General features: G+C 47.7%; 4 protein-coding genes across 5 annotated transcripts; all 4 read right to left on the bottom strand.

Moving 5' to 3' along the window:
* Positions 1-3,633: 3,633 nt before the first annotated feature.
* On the bottom strand, positions 3,634-4,674 carry LOC124684488 (BTB/POZ and MATH domain-containing protein 1-like). Its single transcript, XM_047218792.1, has one exon. The coding sequence runs from the start codon at positions 4,672-4,674 to the stop codon at positions 3,634-3,636; it is 1,041 nt and encodes a 346-aa protein (XP_047074748.1).
* Positions 4,675-5,536: 862 nt separating this feature from the next.
* Positions 5,537-8,700, bottom strand: LOC124684487 (14 kDa zinc-binding protein-like). The gene is made up of 6 exons (XM_047218791.1): positions 8,645-8,700; positions 8,480-8,539; positions 6,563-6,649; positions 6,330-6,477; positions 5,980-6,097; positions 5,537-5,871 (listed from the first exon to the last, which is right to left on the bottom strand). Exons 1-6 carry the CDS (start codon positions 8,698-8,700, stop codon positions 5,804-5,806), a joined length of 537 nt encoding a protein of 178 aa, XP_047074747.1. The 3' UTR covers positions 5,537-5,803.
* Positions 8,701-11,141: 2,441 nt separating this feature from the next.
* On the bottom strand, positions 11,142-13,595 carry LOC124684486 (F-box/LRR-repeat protein 13-like). 2 transcript variants are annotated; one of them, XM_047218790.1, is made up of 4 exons: positions 12,994-13,073; positions 12,567-12,910; positions 12,322-12,477; positions 11,142-11,649 (listed from the first exon to the last, which is right to left on the bottom strand). In XM_047218790.1, exons 2-4 carry the CDS (start codon positions 12,843-12,845, stop codon positions 11,341-11,343), a joined length of 744 nt encoding a protein of 247 aa, XP_047074746.1. In that variant the 5' UTR covers positions 12,846-12,910; positions 12,994-13,073; the 3' UTR covers positions 11,142-11,340. The 2 variants fall into 2 exon arrangements, with proteins under 2 accessions (XP_047074746.1, XP_047074745.1); XM_047218789.1 differs by having other exon boundaries at positions 12,567-13,595.
* Positions 13,596-15,894: 2,299 nt separating this feature from the next.
* Positions 15,895-17,644, bottom strand: LOC124664127 (MADS-box transcription factor 30-like). The gene is made up of 7 exons (XM_047201716.1): positions 17,457-17,644; positions 16,875-16,953; positions 16,611-16,772; positions 16,481-16,522; positions 16,304-16,345; positions 16,020-16,210; positions 15,895-15,910 (listed from the first exon to the last, which is right to left on the bottom strand). The coding sequence occupies exons 1-7, from the start codon at positions 17,642-17,644 to the stop codon at positions 15,895-15,897; spliced, it is 720 nt and encodes a 239-aa protein (XP_047057672.1).
* Between the last annotated feature and the right edge of the window lie 4,213 nt (positions 17,645-21,857).

Genomic DNA, 21,857 nt, shown 5'->3' with positions numbered 1-21,857 from the left:
ACGGCCAACGGCCAGAAACCCTAACCCTAGATATTTTCTCCCTTGGCCACCCTCTCTGCCCCGCGCGCCTCCTCTCTGGCGGCTAGCGACGGCGCCTCCTCGCGCTACGCCCAGCTCGCCGGCGGCGGGTGGCGGCGGCCGGCGGCTCCCTGAGCCTCTGCACTGCCCTCTTTGTTTCTCTGGCAGCGGCGGGACAGAGGCTGCACCACCCGCCCACGCCCGCGGCCCGGCGGCCGCCGCTACGGCGTGCCCGCCCCTGGGGCTTGATGCGCGTGAGACACACGTCCGTTGGGAACCCCAAGAGGAAGGTGTGATGTGCACAGCAGTAAGTTTTCCCTCAGAAAGAAACCAAGGTTTATCGAACCAGTAGGAGCCAAGAAGCACGTTGAAGGTTGTTGGTGGCGGAGTGTAGTGCGGCGCAACACCAGGGATTCCGGCGCCAACGTGGAACCTGCACAACACAATCAAAGTACTTTGCCCCAACGTAACAGTGAGGTTGTCAATCTCACCGGCTTGCTGTAAACAAAGGATTAATTATATAGTGTGGAAGATGATGTTTGTTTGCGAAGAACAGTAAAGAACAATTGCAGTAGATTGTATTTCAGATGTAAAGAATAAGACCGGGGTCCACAGTTCACTAGCGGTGTCTCTCCCATAAGATAAATAGCATGTTGGGTGAACAAATTACAGTTGCGCAATTGACAAATAAAGAAGGCATAACAATGCACATACATATATCATGATGAGTACTATGAGATTTAATCAGGGCATTACGACAAAGTACATAGACCGCTATCCAGCATGCATCTATGGCTAAAAAGTCCACTTTCAGGTTATCATCCGAACCCCTTCCGGTATTAAGTTGCAAACAACAGACAATTGCATTAAGTATGGTGCGTAATGTAATCAACACAAATATCCTTAGACAAAGCATCGATGTTTTATCCCTAGTAGCAACAGCACATCCACAACCTTAGAACTTTCTGTCATCGTCCCAGCATTTAATGGAGGCATGAACCCACTATCGAGCATAAATACTCCCTCTTGGAGTCACAAGTATCAACTTGGCCAGAGCCTCTACTAGCAACGGAGAGCATGCAAGAACATAAACAACATATATGATAGATTGATAATCAACTTGACATAGTATTCAATATTCATCGGATCCCAACAAACACAACATGTAGCATTACAGATAGATGATCTTGATCATGATAGGCAGCTCACAAGATCCAACATGATAGCACAATGAGGAGAAGACAACCATCTAGCTACTGCTATAGACCCATAGTCCAGGGGTGGACTACTCACACATCGATCCGGAGGCGATCATGGCGATGAAGAGACCTCCGAGAGATGATTCCCCTCTCCGGCAGGGTGCCGGAGGCGATCTCCTGAATCCCCCGAGATGGGATTGGCGGCGGCGGCGTCTCTATAAGGTTTTCCGTATCGTGGCTATCGGTACTGGGGTTTCACGACGAAGACTATATGTAGGCGGAAGGGCAGGTCAGCAAGAGTCACGAGGGGCCCACACAGTAGGCCGGCGCGGCCAAAGCTTGGGCCGCGCCGCCCTATTGTGTCGCCACCTCGTGGCCCCACTTCGTTTCCTCTTCGGACTTCTGGAAGCTTCGTGGAAAAATAGGCCCCTGGGCGTTGATTTCGTCCAATTCCGAGAATATTTCCTTACTAGGATTTCTGAAACCAAAAACAGCAACTGGCTCTTCGGCATCTCGTCAATAGGTTAGTGCCGGAAAATGCATAATAATGACATATAATGTGTATAAAACATGTGAGTATCATCATAAAAGTAGCATGGAACATTAGAAATTATAGATACGTTTGGGACGTATCAGGGCTCTCTATCTCTCCTCCGACCCCGTCTCTGTCCCTTTCTCGCGCGACGGCGCCGACCGGCAGCTCCTTGCTAGCGCGTGACCGACAGCTAGCCGGCGACGGGCGGAGTCTGCGGCTCCCGTACGCCAGTGGCTGCCCACGGCGGAAAGCGGAGACGAGCGGCGGAGCCCCTATGTCCCCTTTGCCGGCGGTGCGTGCACCCGAGGGTGGGCGCACCTCCGTCAAAGGGCGCAGAGGGAGTTCCCTTTACCGCCAACGGCGGCGCATCTTTGCCGGCGGCGACTGAGGCGAGTGGCACTCCGGTCAACCTCATAACGTGTGCCACCGCCCCACCACTGTATATATAGCACAGGCGACAGGGGCCCACCAACCAGATGCAGTTGGGCGCCCCCGATTAGGCGCGGATGAGGTCAAGGGTCCGAGTTCGAGCCGTTGGGCTCGGACGTGAGGAGATCATCCTAACACAAGCAGCTGGAGAGGAGCTGCCCATCCGTCTTTGTTGGCACTAATCTTGAAGTTTGTTAGTTGGTGCATACGTAGCAGCCGCGAGAGCATTGAATTAGTTTGTTAGCCAAACTTTATTGCATGTGCATGCCCTGGCCAGGTCGTGTTAGTGTGCGGCTGGTTTAGTGGTGTGTGGGTTAGTGCGTGCGTGACATAACTAGTGGTGTTAGGAACGTACAATGGTGATATCTTAACAGTGCCACGTAGGATAAACAGCGACGTGGAGAAAAGAGAAAGATAAGACAGTCTTATTAACCATTGGTTGTGTCTGTCAATAGCTTTGAAGGCTTTTGGGAGCCTGACCTCCGGGTGGTGTGTTCGCAGTGATTTGGGTTGCAGCTACAAGGTTTTGATTACGTTGCAGGATCTGTGCATCAGCAATGTTGTTATGATATTTCGTTGTTGTAGAAGATGAGTCTAATTGGTATCTTTACAATAGTAATATCTTTCCTCTATAAAAAAAACTTACCCGTCTCTAATGGGTTCTATACTTCTATGCATGATGAAGCGATTCCCACTTTCAACAAATATATCGAGGGCCCTCAACTAAAGTGGCTGGCGAAATTTTAATCCTTCGCATTGCCTTGTAAGCAGATTACCAACGCAATTGCAAAAAACCTTTTGCGAAAAATCATGTGGCAGGTGGACAATCTGTTTTATTTGTTTAAACCATATTGCTCAATCTTTCTAACCTCATAGAAGTAAGCACTGATAAAACTACTCAAAATAGGGGCGTCACTTTGTCAGATGCGAGATCGCATTTGGGAGAGAGATGCACATTGTAAATGTAACTGCAAGTATAAGTAAATCTTCGGCTTCCGTCCGAGTACATGCAGATGCAGATGTTCCAGGGAGAATAATAATACTACATGGTCTCCTTTTGAACAGTTAAAATATGTTTGCAAAACATTTTACCAGCCTATTTGTTATTTCCAGTGTTTGCACACTGTCGTGCCACTAAGAAAAAAGCACACTGTAAAACAGTTTCAAAATTAAGCATCTCACTTGAGCAGCCGTATATGCTAAAATAAGCGCAAATGCACAACGATGAGAAACAAGCCCGAGAAGAGATGAGTTGCCACAGTTCGAAACATGTAGAACAAAGGAAATTCCATAAATTCGAAGGGGAAATGCGAGCACCGGTTAGTTGCTCAAAGCATACATATAAAGTTTGGCAATACTTCACCGTTAGGCAAAAGATAGTCATAGTGAAGCTCTACTACATCATCCATGGTCTTATTACGGCCATTCATCGCCTAATTATATGCATAGGCTTCAATTCCTTCTCCCACGCATGGAGATGACGATGCTAGTAAGCGCTGCAGGGCAGCTCGCCTCGAGATGCTTATACCCCTCCGTCGCCACAACAGAATCAAGGACAGCAGGAGTGCTAACCATGAACTCAACGCACTTCGCCTTGAGGTGCGAGCAGTTGTGCTGCTGAGCCAGAGCCAGAGTCGTCGCAGCTGTTTCGACAGTGATGCCACCAGCGAGCTTGCTCTCGCAGATCACCTTGAGCCTTTCTAGCCCGTACCTGTCAGCAGCTGCAAGTAAGTGCTGAGCCATCGTCGCTACGGCCTCTAACTCCTGGTCAAGCTCAGGAACCGTGTCGGTGTAGATAAAGTGGAGCATGGCCTTGAACGCTTGCGGCTCCATGTCCTTGATGACGACACGCCCAGCGCTCGCCTCCCTCATGTGCCCAAAGAACTCGGCCATGAATACGGGAGACCTCGCGGCTATTACGAGCTTGTGCGCGGCGAAGCTCTCGCCAGAGACGAGAAACATGATGTCGGCTCCCGTCCGGCTCTCCAGGAGCTCGCCAAGGTGCAGGTGCAAGTTGGAGGATGGGACAGGCACCGTCGTTGTTGCCGCTTCCGGTAGTTCCTTGAGGATAGTAATGGTGCACTCCACGGTCAGATAGTCATCTTTGAGAGAAGCTGGCACCGCTAGAGATTTCCTGTTCACGAGCTCGACTCCACGCGTGCAGTCGTTGGGACGCTTGAACACGTGTGTCACGGTCTTTTCTGGTTGGGATTCGTTGTTCAGCTTCTTCGGATGTATCAGGAGACAGCCTAGGCTGGCCCTCACATTGCCAGTACGGGCTTCACTCAGGAGCATAAGCTTTAGTGCAACATATTCGCTGCCCCACCCAGATGCAGGATAGCAGTGGATTTCCCACTCGTACCCGTCGACGTTCCAACGAAATTTGAAGCACTCTTCGCTGTTCATGGTCTTGGCCGCCAAGCTGAACCCGTCGACCTGGAACAGACGCACCGAGCGCACTGTACCAGTGAGCTTCGTGCAAACATTAGCCATGGCGAGGGTTGGAGAAGTGGAGAGTGGAATGCTGGGGATTTTGTGGTCCGGGGGCGAGAAGAAGATGGTGGAAAGGGCAATTTATGCAGCAGTGCCTGCATGGTTGCACTTAAAACCAGGACGGCGACCCCTCGAGTACAAGAAGGACCCATTCATGGACGTTGGAAGTTGAGAACGCCAGTAATGATCGATCAATCAATGCAGAATACCAGCAATCACCTTGAGCGCCTGTTGGAGTACTTCTACTCTGTTCGCCTGCAGGGTGAGTCGTAACATGGTGACCAACACCCACAGTGACAAAAGGCCCAGTCGATCTCCGAGACTCTGACCCAAGCACCGCGCTTGTGGCCACGGCCTCGATGATGGTTGAGGTGGCCGTAGTGGGGTGCAGACAACTGTAGGAATATGCGGCAACAGTCGACTGGGTTCCGATGATTTCGCCACCGCCGCATCAGGGTTTCCTCAAGTATTGGTGTTGAGGAAAGCTATACAATTCTCTGTTTACGGTGTTCCTAGTATGATTTTCACTATATTGGCTGGCTGAGATAAACTATAGTACTGCCTGATATACTCAGCATGGGTAGTATTACTACTATGTTGCAATCTGCAGAATATAGAGAGGGAGCAGCAAACATGACCAGACTGGCTTGTGCATGTCCATGTACAGAGAGAGCATGCTAATACATCAGGACAACGAAAATACTATAATGCACATGCTCAGTTTGAACCAACAGAGGACTCTATTATCTACATAACTGAAATGGCTGCCAGTTCTTCAAGAGCAAGCCAAAGATGCATCTTGGTTGATTGTTTGTTTGGCAGCCTGAAGCCTAGACATAAAAGACTGCCGAAGTACAATATATATGCAAAACCATTTACTAAGAAGCAGGAGGTAAGTACACAATCAGTTTTAAGTTCTCAACCTTATTGCTGAATCCTCCACACTTGTAAGAGAGTATAGCAAGACCAGAGAAAACTGCCTAAGGAGGGGCACCACAAGTGCAGATGCCAGATAGTGCATACACTTTGGCCAAACACTCAGACTACATGGAAGTAACTCAATACATGAGTAGTCTATGATCGATCACACAGGAGCAGAAAACCCTACATTGTTCTAGTGTTCTTAAATTTAACCAGGAGGCCACTTCATCTGCCTTCCGCCAAGTACATGCACATGCAGATGGTAGACTGATTGACCTGTGAGCACGGAAAAGATGCGGCGTTAGCATAGATGCTAAAAAATACTGTTATGGAAGGAGCGGAAAGAAATGTTGGGTGAAACATATGATGCGTGGGCTTTCTTACATCCTTCGGCTCCATTGTTTATGACGACGCGGTATCCATCTGCCACACCTTCCTTCTCAGCCACTACTTTTGCAGCGTAAAGAAGCTGCCCCAGAATATCAGCATGCCTTGGTTCAGCCTACATGCATGGCCTTCTATAAATAAGGTGAGACATTGGATATGGAGAGCAATCTAAAAAGGTTAAATTACTAATGTAGGTCAAATAGACAGTTGAAAAGGCATTAATAGGTAGTAACATAAAGCTAAATACATACTAGGATACTGCTAAGGTGCCAATCTGCCATGACATAACATTTAACAGGTTGAATTCCTTCAGCGACCATAGTTGATAACTAAGCAGTTGCACATACCTTATCAAGCCCAGTTAGCCCATCTCTTAGCTTTGGGATGACAAGAACATGCACAGGAGCTTGTGGATTAATATCTCTAAATGCCAACACTTTCTCATCCTCATATACAATGCTTGAAGGGATTTCCTTTGCGATGATTTTGTCAAAACTAAGAAATGGACAAAGAAGAATATTCAGAGCCACACAAAGGGTAGTATAACATAGTAAAATAAGCAAGCTAATCAGAAATCTACATGGTTGGTCCACCAGTATCAGCAGTCGCAGCCGCTGCTCTGGCAGCAGCCTCTTCATTCGTTGATGAAGCAGCATGGCGCACAAACCTAGTATAATAGGGAACGCATATTAAAAATATTGCTAAAGGGCCATAAGTGTGCAGTTAGAGATGGACTCAAGAAAAATAGCAGTGAAGTTTCAAGATGGCCTTGACTGGACTAGAGGCAAGTTAGAGTGAGTTCAGACAATGTTCACGTTATTATAGATTGTTTGTGTGGGGAATCAAATTTCACATGACACGATGGAATCTGAAACAATTGTTATCAGTGAAAGCTTACATGGATGGTTGAAATTGGACTACTTCTCGCCTGTGTATGGCCAGTGATGAATTCCGAACTGAAATTGGATTACTTCCCATCTGTGTATGGCCAATCGTGAATTCTAAAACTGAAATGTCAGTTACTAGCATATCCTACCTAACTGGGATTCAGTAATGGCCTTTTTTCAGTAAGGATTCAGTAATGGCCTTGTGAACCAAACAGGGAACTACTCCAGGATATGAGCCCTTTTTACTTGTTGGCTCATTGCTTACTATCAAACCACCAAAAATTAACAGGTGCATTCACAGCAGTAAATAACTTCAAGCACATCTTCAGTGATACGCTGTTGATTTTCTATTGGACCAAGGTGCCTACCAATCCTAACACAAATACTAGGGCATGACATTCATTTTAAGCCGATTCTTCACGGCTCACAAAATCTAAGAATGCACATGCACAGGTGCTTGTATGTTTCTATGCATCTGGCAGTTTATCCAGAGTCAAGTGCTACAAGTAAAAACATGACTGTGCCTCAAGTATTTTTCACCAAAAGTATAAATTATTTGAATCAGATAAACGCATCATATCACTAGACTGAATTTATTCGTGCCTTTTCAGTTCACACAATCTGGAACTGCATATGCACATGTCCTTCAGAGTTGCTATACTAAAGCAAGTGCTATATGTTATAATGAAAATCTCCAGCATTTTCCACAAAAAAGTGTAAATCGTTTCAAGAAACTAACTCCAGATGCTAGTAAGCACTAAAAGTCTCAAGAATCAGTATCATACAGAATGCCGCACAACACGTCCATCACCACACAATCCAACAAGGAACTAGTCTAGGATATGCACCCTTTTTACTTGTTGGCTTGACACCTCACCTTCGGGGAGCGAAGTCGCAGGAGACCCAGAGCCCGTGCGGACGCAGCAAAGGGGAGCTCCTGCGACAACAGGGAGGAGCAGGCGTTAGATTGGACTGAACTACTAACTGGACTAATTCCCATCTGTGTATGGGCACTGATGAGTTTTCAATTGAAATGTCAATTACTATGATAAACTGGGATTCGTTAATACTGTGGAACCTAACTTGGAACTGGTAACTCTAGGTTATAAGCCCTTATACCTGTCGCTTACTACTTTATACTGAAAACAAAAGGAATGCATATACAAAAGAGTAAACAGCTTCAAAGTTCAAACGCAACTTCAATGACACTGTTGGTATTATATTCGACATCGTGGTTTACCAATCCTAACACAAAAGCTCATACCATATTGAATTTATTCGTGCCTTTTCAGTTCACACAATCTGGAACTGCGTATGCAGATTATGCACAGGTCCTTGAGAGTTGTTCTACTAAATCAAGTGCTAAATGTTAAAAACGAAATCTCCAGCATTTTCCACAAAAATGCGTAGATCGTTTCAAGCAGGTAAAGGATTCAGATGCTAGTAATCACTACAAAACTCAAGAATCAGCATCATCTCAGAATGCCGCACAAAACAAACCACCATCAGTCCATCACCACACATAATCCAGAATCCTGGCCCAAATTCCCGACTGAATTGAAGAGGAATCGGAGGGGAAGTAAGATCCCTGATAAAAGGAGACACCTCACCTTCGGGGAGCGAAGTGGCGGGAGACCCGGAGCCCGTGCGGCCGCAGCAAGGGGGAGCGCCTGCGACAACAGGGAGGAGAAGGCGTTAGATTGGACTGAAGTGGAGTACTGGACCGGATGTGCTATCCGCTCGAAAGGGTCGAAGGAGGCGCGGACAGAGCTTACCTGAGGAAGGAGGAGGTGGCCGCCGCGAGCGTCGCCGCCGCGGCCGTGGCCGCCATTGGAGACAAGGTTGGGAGTGAAAGGATGCGGCCGTGCGCGGCGTGAGTGATGCTGTTGCGCAAGGTGGTCTAGGTGTATCCGGTTTTGCAGCCGCTCGATGGAATAACGACGGCCCAGATGGAGCGTCATGTCCGTTGTACTCCATCGACATTTGCACAGTGAAGATGGCAATTTCAGTAAAAAAAATACCGGATAATTTATAGAGAACCTTTGTCCTAAAAGTCTCGGTTTGCTAAATCTAGGTCATTTTATGTCCTCATAAAAAATTCAGGCACCATACGAAAAAAAAAAATCATATTACTATATTACTATGGTTCGACTTTTCTTTTTTGAGTGAACTTCACTTTTTAGCCTGTACTTGTGCATTTGTGACACATATTACTCCGTTTAGTGGAACTTCTACGGAAATATCTCATTTAGGAGATCTTAAACACAGTTTTAGCCAAGTTTAGCATTTTACTTGTGTTGGTTAGATAGGTCCGACACACTACGTCAATGTGGCGCGACAAAATGGGTAAAGATCGAAAATCAACATCGGCAATCATGTCCAAACTTAACATCTCCATTTGTTCCATCCCTTGTAACCATTCTCATAATTTCGAACCCCCTTCATCATTTCACACCTTTTTCAATGGACAAACATCAAAAAATGAGGGTTTGAAGCTTCTAAAAGCGGTGTTCTAGATGAGTTTTCATTAAATGAGGGTAATATGTGTCACAAATACACAACTACGGGGTAAAGTGGAATTCACTCTTATTTTTATTTATTTTGTGCGAAAACTATGATTCGATTTAGACCAGTGTCGTGCCTGAGAAAATGGAGACCTTGTGCCAAACAAGATACTTGGGGCCTTGACTGAACCATTGACAATTAGAAAAATATGATATTGTTTCATATTGTACAGTACATTAGGACAAGCAATGCGACACCACGTTGTTATGCTAATTGAGCCCTCCATGGTTTTTGGTACTATTTCGGACCCCGACCCCTCTCGTCCTAGCGCGGCGGCGCCGCGCCTCGTCTGGGCGGCCGCCGGCGGATCCCCTGGCCCCGCCCATGTGCTCTCTCCAACCGCCGCCACCCTAGGCATTGCCGGGCAAAGATCTTGTGGTGTGGCGCCGGCGGTCCTACCTCGCCCGGTGACCGGAGGACTTGGCGGTGGCGTCCGGCGTGACCTCCCCTGAGACAGCGGCAGTGGGGGTGGCGGGGACAAGGAGGTGCTGCTCCCTGGCGGCGGCACTACCGGGCATTGACGACTTGGCCTAGATCTGGGCCTAGATGGGCTTGGGTGGGCTTCACATGCCGTTCTCCTGTTGGTGCTCCATCCGTGGTAGTGGCATTCCTGGGCTTCTCTTGCGTCATGAGGAAGCCTAGGGCTCCAGCTTCGGGCATGGTGGTCGTGGTCATCTTCTCCGCTGGAGGTGGTCAGCATGAGGCTAGGTTGTCAGATCGTGGGATCCGTCATCAAGTCTCGGCTGCGAGTAGGGAAGACGTAGTTGTCGGTGAAAAACCGAGCCGATTGGCGGGCGATGGCGGCGTTCTGCGACTGAGCAACAACTGTTGACCTTCTACTACCGCTTCGGGGGAAACCCTAGGATCTGGTCTTCCAGACCGGACGATGTCGGCATTGTGGTGTCGTTTTCTCTCTTGGGAGCATCGCTTGAGGAGTGGCGCCGGATGACAGAGGCTAGTTGTCAAGTGATGCCTGACTGGCTGGTGCTATGTTGAGTCATGCATGTTCAGCAGGTGCTACGCATGACAGATCTTTCATGGTGGTGTTGATAACAGGCTGGCAAGGTCTATGCGGATCTCTACCTTGAAGATGGACCAGCGGTTCGATGGTGGCGACGGCTTCTGAAGCGAGGGCATAGGCGCTCACCAAGGGTCTGCTAAACCGGTTGTGAGCTCTTGTTTTCGCCATAGGGTGACTCATGGATGCCCCTGGTTTTTAGGGTAACGACCCTGGCCCTGATGACAGTTTACTTCACCCATTGTCGGCTTTATAGGTCATGAGTGGTGGTTTTGGATTTTGTGATGTAGTATGATCTTGATAGTTCTGTTGAATAAAGTTTAAATAAAAATGGTATGCATCACTTTGATGCAGAGGTTGAGGCTCCCCATTTTGAAAAAAACAATTGAGCCCTCCGTTCAGGTTGTGCTTGTCGTTCAATGTGTGGTTTAATCACTTTAATCTGTTGTACTTGTTGAAAGTATCAAAAAAAAAATTATCTTTTAATCCTCTCTAAGTGAGTTTGTCACGCTATTACTGATGGAACAACATGATCAGGAGAAGTTGGATTGGTACAAAACGTAAGGAGAACAAACAGGGTTGCATGACCTTCACGGTCAAAAACAAAAGGTTGCACGACTTCTTTATTTCTGAACTTGCCTGTCTACCAACAACAGCAGATGAATGAATTGCTTATGTTCAGAAATCCTGTCTACCAACATATTGTGCTTATAATATGTACCAGATAGTCTAATAAACACAACATAAATAAAGATACATGTGATTCAATTTCCTCTTTCTCTGGACAGAGGGTAAGGACGACCTTTCCTGAGCCCCTTTTTCTATTGCCATCTCTCATACCTTAAAAAAGTAATATAAAATATACCTACAACATAGTTTAATATCCCCTTAATAGAGAATGTCAAGGACTTTCCTGAACTCTTGCCTCGAAAGTTTATTGAGGGCAATCGACGTGCCCCGGTCTATGTTAGGCTTAGCTCCACCCATGGATGGAGTAAACCAGTTATTCCTCACCACCGGATCTATGATCATACGCTCAAGAGAAGTTGCACTCCGAAGGAGGTAGAGTGCTAGCTCAACCTGACCAAGTAAACCATAGAACCCTGTCATTTTGATAGTCTTGAGGTGATGGTGAGGATGTGGCCGGTAGGCATCTTCATTTGGTTCACCGTCAATTGCCGAGTCAAAACAACACATCTGCATGATTATATTGGTGTGTTAGACATAATTAACCAAACAATATTAAATTTAGAGCCAACAAAATGGATTAAGATTTTGCCATCCCATATATGATTCGTGAAAGATGCAAGAAGAAAATAATGGCAAAATAATCGTTCCATACACCCAAGAGTTCTAGAAAATTCAATAGTAGCACATTTAGATTGTAAAAGAACTTCAGGAAAAAATCATATGTGTAGTTTCTTTTTAGGATGTTGTTTTAGACAAAGAAATAATCTCCAGTGTACTACTTAGAGCATATAAGGGATATATAGGTTCATCTGCACAATACAATCTCACTATATTACACCATGTTCAGACTCGAGCATGGAAGTAATATAATATACTAATCAGCCACATATTTATCTCACTAAGAAACTATGAATACGATGCGTTCCAATTTAAAATAATATAAACTCATCAAGTTTGTAGCACATTGGTATGGGTGCAACACAAATATGTATACAAAGATGTTCGTTGATGCAGGCAAACCTACCAATTATTTGCACAAAACATTGCACATGGACCCTACAATTCCTCAACGTACATCTAGGATTATGCTTTCCAACAAAATCCAAATACTTTTTGTTTTCTGACCAAATGCACCCAAGATCATTTTAGAATTTTCAGTTGTGATGTGAGATCACTTACATGGAGTACTAACTCTTCCAAAGCCGGGGCTAACTCCAAAAGATAGGCCAAACGAAGAATCCCACCAGTAACTTCTGGTGACCCAACAATATCGATTTTCAGGACCAGACGTCTCAGATTGGTGAGTCTGGTCTGATTTTTCACAAACTTTATCACCTGTACGACAAGCATGGCAACACTACTGAGCCTATGGCCTGCTCATAAAGCACGAAGAAATGGAAGCTGGATCACGAAGGCAAACAGACCTTGGTTTCAATTCGGAAGCTTATGGAGAGGGACGAAACATGCGAAAGAGCATCGACAAGATCAGTGAAGACATAACTGAAGCAGTCCGAGGATGTGATCAACTCGACTGTTGCCTCCGAAATCTTCACAGCATCACCCAACAATATAGGTATCATACGACCAGCGAACAAAAACATGGTAAGGTTTGGAGCTCGGATATCCAACTTCTGCAGTATACAGTACTTCACCTGCAAATAATGGAGCCTGCTCAGTTCCTGGCCTATGCTTAGCTCATCCATTCTACACTTGCTGAGGCTTAGCCACTCAAGAACAGCGCAATTTGGGAGTAGGCACCGGAGATCCCCTGTGACATGAACCATTTGCAGAGAGAGCTTCTTAAGGTTTGCAAATCCACAGTGATCAGGAGGCAGTGTTAAATACACGAACCCTAGACTAAGAGACTTCACGCAAGAACCACCCGAGGCGCTGAGAAGATGCAGCGGGAAACTGTACTTGTCATCTTTGTCGCTGCTGCCCTTCGGCCCTGGACATAAATCAAGAACAACATGTTTCGCCCTCGAGGCGGCACAGAAATTGATCCATCTATCGATGTGAGGTGTGTGCCTTTTGCGAAGCGCAAACTTGACCACAAACTTATTCAGGTTAGATGACTTGAGCTGTCGCTGGATGCTGTTGACCCCCCTGATGAACCTTGTCCGCAAGGGTTTTGCAGGGCCTGTCGTGGCGGCGTTACTGCCGCGCATCGTGGCTCTAGTGAATACTAGCTTTGGGTAGCATTTCCAAAGCGTGCTCCACTTCTTGGATAGTATGCTCATCCGCACGGCTTCTTTCATTGTCAATCGCGATAGTATACCACGCAGTACATCCTGCAAGGAATCAGAAAACAAATCAACGGTCCTCCTCAAAGTGTTTGGGCCACCCAAAAAGATAACGTGTGTGTGTGGGAACCAAAGCACCAAGGTTCAAGTTACAGTTCTACCTTAATTTATGTATGAGGATCAAGTATTATCACCCTTCACAGGAATAAGAAGGATATGCACGTGCTACTGCCCAGTAACAAAGATGCAAGAACAAAATTAACTTACATTGGGTAGATGGTGAAGCTGAATACCCTTCGATCTTGGCATAGTTTTTTTGACACAACGATCAGTCTTCGGTCCCTGCCCACAAACCATGGGGGCACTTGTTTTCATCATCGGATCTGCATTGAAGTAGTCATGTTATCATGAAAGCCCAGCACAAAAGAAGTTTTTTTTACATGAGAACAGAAGCAGCCTTGGTATTGTTCAAAAAAAAAATATTTACATGGGCACAGAAGGAGGGTTGGGTTTGGTATTATTCCAAATAATCATCAACTTTTTAAAAAGCTATTGGGTTCATCTGAACATTTGTTGCGGATAGTTTGATTAACATCCAATCCATTAGCATGAACTTTTCTTTGAGCAGGCTCAACTGCCCATAATGCATCTGAGGAGGAACTAGTAGATCTTTTTTACTGGCTATAAAAAATACAAATAACTAGACGGAAATGCTATTCTGATCCCGAGCATAGATGAGCTCGATTTATAGACCACTCGTTTCCTGTGAGGTAGGTGGTACTCAGGTTGTATGTCTTGACGGACGTTGCTAGTACATAAATCGTGGAAACACCTGGACTGCCTGGAGCCCTCTCCGACGAGTAGTGCAGCTGTAGCAAGAGCCGCACATGTACACCCGCGAGAATTCTGTCAGAGCTCTGCGCCGCGCAAGAGCCGCACATGCACAACCGCGAGCATGCTCCTGCGCCGCGCGCGGCGGCTGTCCGGTGGCATCAGCCTCTAGCACATCGAGTAGCACGACGCGGAGGCGGTCGCCGGTGCAGAGTAGCATGTCGCGGTCGGGGCTGGCCGCTGGCGCCGATGATCCCTGACCTCCGGCGAGGGGCGAGCCCAGGTTGATGTCGGCGCGGTCGCAGATGGCCTGTTGGAGCGGTGGCCTATGCACGTCATGAGCGGCGTCGAGGTCCACCTTGTGCACGCGCCCAGCGCCAGCGTTGGACGTGAAGTGCGTGATTGCGTGAAGCGCAACGGCGTGGTCTTGTTGTACTCCAGGAGCCCAGGTACGCCGTGAATGACGCCGGTGCCACGTCCACGACAGTTCGGCATTGGTCTGTAGAGCGATCGTCGGGCTGTCGACCGCGTCGCCCTAGGGACCAGCACCGGAAAACGCGGCAGCCGCGACGCAGCATGTCTGTGCATGCGAGGACGAGCCGCCTCCGCAAGGCGGGCACCGGCGCACTCGGTGGCGAGACAGCATCATCGGGATTGGACTGGTCGAGCATGCAGCAGGCAGTGGATGCATCATAGCTACCTGTACTGTACCATAGGTCCACCAGTTCCATCGTCAAAACAGCCCGAAATCTCCGTCCATCAAACCTTGCCTGGCAGATTAAAAAATTACAGTGGCACGTGCCTCCATCCAGACCACATGAATGGTCCACAAAACGAGCACATATGTGCTCGGGAGCAAAAATGCCCTGTCCATAACTAGAGTGCTACTGAACGTTGGGTGCAAAACAAATCCGAGAGCTGTAGCACTCCACAAATAATTTTCCTGGCCCAATCCATCTGAGCAATATCCGACAATACGATTTACTGCAATAAAAAAAACCCTAACCTATCGGCACTCAGATGCGAGCCGTGTAGGACACGATGAAAACGGATCCAGGGACCAGGAAGAGAGATGGGAGGGGAGAGGGGGGAAGGAGACCTGGGCACTCCCCAAGTCGGCGGCTAAGGAAGACGATGGAAGGATGAAGGAGAGGAAAGAGTAACCGGAATTCGGTCGTTCCTCGCTTCGGCCCGGCCGATACTTATCGTGTAGGAGGCATAGGGGCAACGTGGCGAGTCAGGACTCAAAACCGATACTGACACGATGTTACCAATATACAGTACACCTTGATCTCAAAAAAAAAAAATACACTTGATCATCTCGTTCAGGTCAGATATATCAACACTGTCATGGAGTGATATAAAAAAGGAAATACTGCCGTAGGCGTAGATTCACATGAACCAACGTGACATATGTGCAGTCCTCATGAAAACCATACTGGAAATCATGTTTAGTAATATAACAAAATGGGACATATATCTGACTAAACACTGCCATCTACTACTTGTCAACTGCAAGGCCTCTGAACGTACATACGCCCCATGCTTGGCTGCAAGCCCGTAACTACTGAGCTGCTACTAAGTTTTAGCTAGATAACCATGGCAACAATAGAGGTTTAGGTAGATTCAGTTTACTAGTACTAATAATTAACTTCCCGGCCCTTCTGTCAGTCTGTCATCAGCTTCTCCTCAACCTGCAAATTATCAACAGAACAATGCGCAACACTAGTCAAGACGCAGATAGGTCGCCAAAGAGTTAGTAAGTGCCACTGGTAATGTGTTTATAGGCACGACCTTAATTACCACAGACGCAGGCTGGGCTGCAGTCCGAAGCCTTGCACGGCGGGAAGCTGCTGCTGCTGCGGCCACAGCTGAAGCGATGTCGACAACTGCTCCTCCACCTCCGGGAAGAAGCCCCCGAACATTAGCGTCGGCGTCGTGCTGCCCTCCGTGGCCTCCACGGCAACATGATGTTGTTGCCCGTCCTCGGTCACCTGACAGAGAGCCAACACACATTCAGACAGCCAGTATATACAGAGTACGAGCAGGTAGGCAGTGAGGCAGTGCAGATTACTGAAATTATTAACCTCGCGGTGAAGGAAGCTGTTCTGCTCCTCCAAGATGTGCACCTGCACGACACAGGCAAGCAAAAAATCATTCACAGTTGCCGCCACGTTTAAAGGAAAATCACAATTCCCAGATGAGCAATAATTGGTTATCTGAATCATGTTTGTTCATTTAGGTTCCCTTGCGATTACAGTTACCTTGCGGTGTGATTCGTCCAGCTGCTGGCTCAGTAGTTCATCCTGCACACAAGAAACACTTGGTTCAGTGCTGCAGGTTCAACTTTTGAGCATTGAATTTTGTGCAGAGATTGTGTATGTATCTATATACCTTCATTTCACGGACTCTGCCCAGTGTCAACTCGAGCTGCTGATCCATATTATCAAGCTCCTCCCTGGTAGCCCCGGACGGCAGATCTTCTCCGGTCTGCCTTCTCAGGCTGGCCTCCAGACGGTCACGCTCACGCCTCAGCTCTGCGATCTCCGTGAACATCTGCTGCACGCAAGAATCAGAGATGCCAGTCAGAATGCTACCGTGCAGTTAATTTTGAGTGTGCAACTGTAAGTAGTACAGTATATGTATTTGCTTATTTACCTGATCATCATCCTCATCATCTGTCCCCTTGAACTCGGCCCTGGTGATGCTCTCGTAACGCTTGATCATCTCGCCCCAGCTTAACAAATGATAAGTGAAATATGTGAGCACCATAGGATTGTGCCGTGGGTTTATGCAAGTAATCAAGGTTCAATCGCTGACCATTGTTAAATGAATGCTTCCGGCTAGTACTTGTTTAACTTGAGCTGGTTGAACCTAAGAGCTAGTACTACAATTATTTAGGCGGTTAACATTGGGGTGGCTACAGAAGCATCTTCATATGATGATATGCTTGATTTCCCGAGGGATGCAGATTCAGAAAATAGACTAGTTCATCGAAGCATGGTTCAGAATGCCCTTCTCCCAGAATCAATCACCAATCGTAGACGTACATTTACACTAGTACCTGAGAGAAGAGCGACCGAAAAGCAAGCAGGGCAGAGTAGCACGTACTGCATTGTACTCTAGAAACAAATCCAGCTCATATCGAAAACCGATCTACGACCGGCCGGAATAGATGGCACGAACGATCAGCGGGGAAAGCTGGGAGCGGATGGATGGATGGGTACGCAAGGTGCAGACCTGGTGTGGGGGCTGCAGTAGTGGAAGGGTTGCCCTGCGTCGGAGAAGATGAGGAGGCCGACGTCGACGTCGCAGAGCACGGCGAGCTCGTTGGCCTTCTTGAGCAGGCCGGTGCGGCGCTTGCCGAAGGTGACCTGCCGGCTGACGGCGTTGGGGATCCTCTTGATCTCCGTCCTCCCGCGGCCCATCCTGCTCCCGGAGCGACTAGCTAGACTGGAAGAGGTCGGCACGGCGCAGCAGAGGGGAAGCTGGTCAGTAATGGCCACGGTACCAAGAAGAGCAAGAAGAAGCGCCTTGCAGGTCAAGAAGAGAATCGGCAACGACTGGACTTTACCGTGTGCGGCACTGCAGTCTCGAGTCTCGACACGCAATTCTTCCTTCGGGGCTACTGAGCCTGGAGCTGAGTCTGAAGGAGCGACAGAGAGAAGCTGCTGCAGAGGATATATGGTGGTGGCGGCAGGGCATCTTCCAGGAAGCTTCTGGCGGTAGGAAAGTCTCGGTCGACACGGCCGAAGGCGAAGGTCTCGGTCGGTGGCGTCCGGCCTCCGGCGGCCGGCCGGCCGTACGTACTGGACTGGACTGGTTTGAACGCGCGGGCGAGAAAGAGGTGGGAAAGAGACCGATTCTCCATGCAGCGCGCGTCGATGGATCAAAGGCAGCCTCGGTCGTCGTCCCGCACTGCCGATTTGGGCAATGTCTTGTGGATCAAAGGGCTCCGTCACAGGCTCCGAATGTTGCCGTTGAGGGGAAAAGCCGAAAGCCAAAGCGTGTCCGTGACCGGTGTGACACGGCCACCGCTTGACGTTTGGACGTGACAAGGGCAGCACTACGCAGCGAAAGCCGAGAAATTTCGTGGGCAGCGAAAGATCACAGCAAGCATGTGCGTTCATATTAGCCCCAGCGGGCCGATCCAAAACGGCGATCTAAACGGTTCGTTTTTGTCCATTTAGATCGACTCACGAACTGGATGCGTTGCGCGGTCCGGCCGGCCCGAAGACCACGCGCAGCGCTGCGCGAGCCATTCTTAGAAGTTATTTTCACTCTTCTAGAAAACTAGAGGTATGAATCTACTATCGAGCATAAATACCACCTCTTGAAGTCACAAGCATCTACTTGGCCAGAGTATCGACTAGCAATGGAGAGCATGCAAGATCACAAATAACATATGACAAAAATATAAAATCGACCTCAACATAGTGTACAATGTTCATCGGATATCAGCAACACAGCATGTAGCATTACATAACACTACCAGAAAACATGTAAGGCTCAAACTAAGACATATCCACGAAGCTAAAACAACACTTTATTTGCTATTTTTTTAATTATAGAAGTCATAATACATTATTTATTTCCCTTCCCGTAGTACTACACCTACGATTCGCCATCATCTCCAAACATGCCACCTTCTGCAAAAGAAATGGAAGTGGCAAGGGTGAGTATGAGGGCATACTCAGCAAGTAGTGCAACAAAGGAATAGATAATCAGTAGATTAATCAGAATCAACGGGAGGTCAACAAAGTACAAAACCGAATTCGAGGGAACGAATATGGTAACAAGATAAATGAATTTAGCGGAACTGAAAACAGAAAGATTGGCATCACACATGACAGCAAGCTACCCAACCCGGGAGTCACAGGGGTGAATATCCACACTTTTACGCTCTGCATAGGGGTACCCCGATATCGACAGTCTTGACTAGCCCCACTGGCACTAGCCAAGCAGTGCCCTTTGACCAGTTAAGACCCGGATACTCTGACCGACTGATGTCGGTCGCTCCTACGGATCCATCACCGACACGTTCCCGAACAGAGCCCGTCCCCAGCGGAGAACACAGACAGTCCCATACCTGAACTGTGACCGGTATAATATGTCTGCTGTCGTGATACCAATACAACATGATCAGGATATTCACAGGTAAGTGATACAAATCACTAACTTGAGATCTACAACCTCAAGGCTCCGCATGAGCTCCCGCAAATGATGCGACTCTAAAAGCCAGAGATGACTACCCGTCCACTGGTAGAAAAAGAGGCTTCCGTCCAGCCTCATTAGTCGCAAAACTATAGGAACCGCGACTAATGGAGTCTTTAGTTCCGGTTCGGGAGGCGAACCGCGACCAAAGGCCTGGGCCCAGGGCGCTCGGTGGCCAGCTGGTGCACGTGAGGGGCTTTAGTCGCGGTTGGCCAGGCCAACCGCGACTAAAGCCCAACCCCATATATACCGTTCAGCCCACTGCACTTAGCCATTTGGTGCCACTTCTCTTCACAAACTTCACAAGGGGGTGTTAGGTTTGCTTTTGGCTCCTCTTATGCACACAAAGTGTTTGATGAAATGCCCCAAGAGCATGAAACAAACATGATATGAAGTGTCGGAGCCACACTTGAGCTTCCTCATTTATTTTTTCCTCCTCGATCGCGGTTAGCAACTTGAATCTTGCATATGTGTCATTGATAAAATATGCATGTGTGTAGTTCATTGTTTAATTTCTATTGTTTATAGCTAGTTAGTTTAACAAATGCATGATGGTTAATTATATATTTTATATTATAATAATGCAGATGAATCGGCAATGGATGTACGGTAACCGACTCTCCGAGCGAGTTCACTACGGGTTTGAAAGATTTCCTCGTAGTGGCTAATGCGAACAAGCAGAAGGGTTTTGTTATCTCGTCCATGTGTTGATCGTAAGAATCGAAGGGTTACTCTTCCTCAAGAGAAGTTCACCTGCACTCGCTTCGGCACGGTTTCATGCCAAGCTATAATTGTTGGACCAAGCATGGAGAAAGAGGGGTTATAATGGAAGAAGATGAAGAAGGGGATGATTTCATCGATGAAAACTATCTTGATCATTTCGGTGATACTTTCATGGAGGATGCTGAAGGTGAAGGTGAAGGTGAAGGGGAAGGTGAAGAAGAGGCACGTGATGAGCCCGTTGATGATCTTGGTCGGACCATTGCTGATGCACGGAGACGTTGCGAAACTGAAAACGAGAGGGAGAATTTGGATCGCATGTTAGAGGATCACAGAAAGTCGCTGTACCCCGGATGCGATAATGGTCTGAAAAAGCTGGGTTGCACACTGGATTTGCTGAAATGGAAGGCACAGGCAGGTGTAGTTGACTCGACATTTGAAAACTTGCTGAAAATGTTGAAGAATATGTTTCCAAAGAATAACGAGTTGCCCGCCGATACGTACGAAGCAAAGAAGGTTGTCTCGCCCTCTAGGTTTAGAGGTTCTGAAGATACATGCATGCATCAACGACTACATCCTCTACCGTGGTGAATACGAGAATTTGAATGAATGTCCGGTATGCACTGCATTGCGTTATAAGATCAGAGGCGATGACCCTGGTGACGATGTTGTGGGCGAGAAACCCAGGAAGAGGGTTCCCGCCAAGGTGATGTGGTATGTGATATGTCTCCGACGTATCGATAATTTCTTATGTTCCATGCCACATTATTGATGTTATCTACATGTTTTATGCACACTTTATGTCATATTCGTGCATTTTCTGGAACTAACCTATTAACAAGATGCCGAAGTGCCGATTGTCTGTTTTCTGCTGTTTTTGGTTTCGGAAATCCTAGTAAGGAAATATTCTCGGAATTGGACGAAATCAAAGCCCAGGGGCCTATTTTTCCACGAAGCTTCCGGAAGTCCGAAGGAGAGACGAAGAGGGGCCACGAGGGGGCCACACCCTAGGGCGGCGCGGCCCCCCTTGGCCGCGCGGCCCTGTGGTGTGGGGCCCCCGTGCCGCCTCTTGACCTGCCCTTCCGCCTACAAATAGCCTCCGTGACGAAACCCCCAGTACCGAGAGCCACGATACGGAAAACCTTCCAGAGACGCCGCCAACGCCGATCCCATCTCGGGGGATCCAGGAGATCGCCTCCGGCACCCTGCCGGAGAGGGGAATCATCTCCCGGAGGACTCTACGCCGCCATGGTCGCCTCCGGTGTGCTGTGTGAGTAGTCTACCCCTGGACTATGGGTCCATAGCAGTAGCTAGATGGTTGTCTTCTCCCCATTGTGCTATCATTGTCGGATCTTGTGAGCTGCCTAACATGATCAAGATCATCTATCTGTAATTCTATATGTTGCGTTTGTTGGGATCCGATGAATAGAGAATACTTGTTATGTTGATTATCAAAGTTATACTTATGTGTTGTTTATGATCTTGCATGCTTTCCGTTACTAGTAGATGCTCTGGCCAAGTAGATGCTTGTAACTCCAAGAGGGAGTACTTATGCTCGATAGTGGGTTCATGCCTGCATTGACACCAGGACGAGTGACGAGAAAGTTCTAAGGTTGTGTTGTGCTTCGTTGCCACTAGGGATAAAACATTGATGCTATGTCTAAGGATGTAGTTGTTGATTACATTACGCACCATACTTAATGCAAT

The sequence above is a fragment of the Lolium rigidum genome, chromosome 1 (genome assembly GCF_022539505.1).
Source record: "Lolium rigidum isolate FL_2022 chromosome 1, APGP_CSIRO_Lrig_0.1, whole genome shotgun sequence".
In the NCBI taxonomy this organism is placed as follows: domain Eukaryota; kingdom Viridiplantae; phylum Streptophyta; class Magnoliopsida; order Poales; family Poaceae; genus Lolium; species Lolium rigidum.
The sequence above is the reverse complement of the archived record's forward strand: the minus strand, read 5'-3'. Positions and strand labels throughout refer to the sequence as shown.

Coding starts and splice junctions, on each gene's coding strand:
- LOC124684486 (XM_047218789.1), bottom strand. CDS start 13,400: ATGAAAGAAGCCGTGCGGATGAGCATACTATCCAAGAAGTGGAGCACG. Junction 12,478..12,566: donor GCTTCCGAATTGAAACCAAG/GTCTGTTTGCCT, acceptor CTTGTCGTACAG/GTGATAAAGTTTGTGAAAAA. Junction 11,650..12,321: donor TGGAAGAGTTAGTACTCCAT/GTAAGTGATCTC, acceptor ATAATCATGCAG/ATGTGTTGTTTTGACTCGGC.
- LOC124664127 (XM_047201716.1), bottom strand. CDS start 17,644: ATGGGCCGCGGGAGGACGGAGATCAAGAGGATCCCCAACGCCGTCAGC. Junction 16,773..16,874: donor ATGATGAGGATGATGATCAG/GTAAATAAGCAA, acceptor TGCGTGCAGCAG/ATGTTCACGGAGATCGCAGA. Junction 16,346..16,480: donor TGGACGAATCACACCGCAAG/GTAACTGTAATC, acceptor TGTGTCGTGCAG/GTGCACATCTTGGAGGAGCA.
- LOC124684488 (XM_047218792.1), bottom strand. CDS start 4,674: ATGGCTAATGTTTGCACGAAGCTCACTGGTACAGTGCGCTCGGTGCGT.
- LOC124684487 (XM_047218791.1), bottom strand. CDS start 8,700: ATGGCGGCCACGGCCGCGGCGGCGACGCTCGCGGCGGCCACCTCCTCC. Junction 6,478..6,562: donor GATACTGGTGGACCAACCAT/GTAGATTTCTGA, acceptor TCCATTTCTTAG/TTTTGACAAAATCATCGCAA. Junction 6,098..6,329: donor GGCTAACTGGGCTTGATAAG/GTATGTGCAACT, acceptor CCATGCATGTAG/GCTGAACCAAGGCATGCTGA.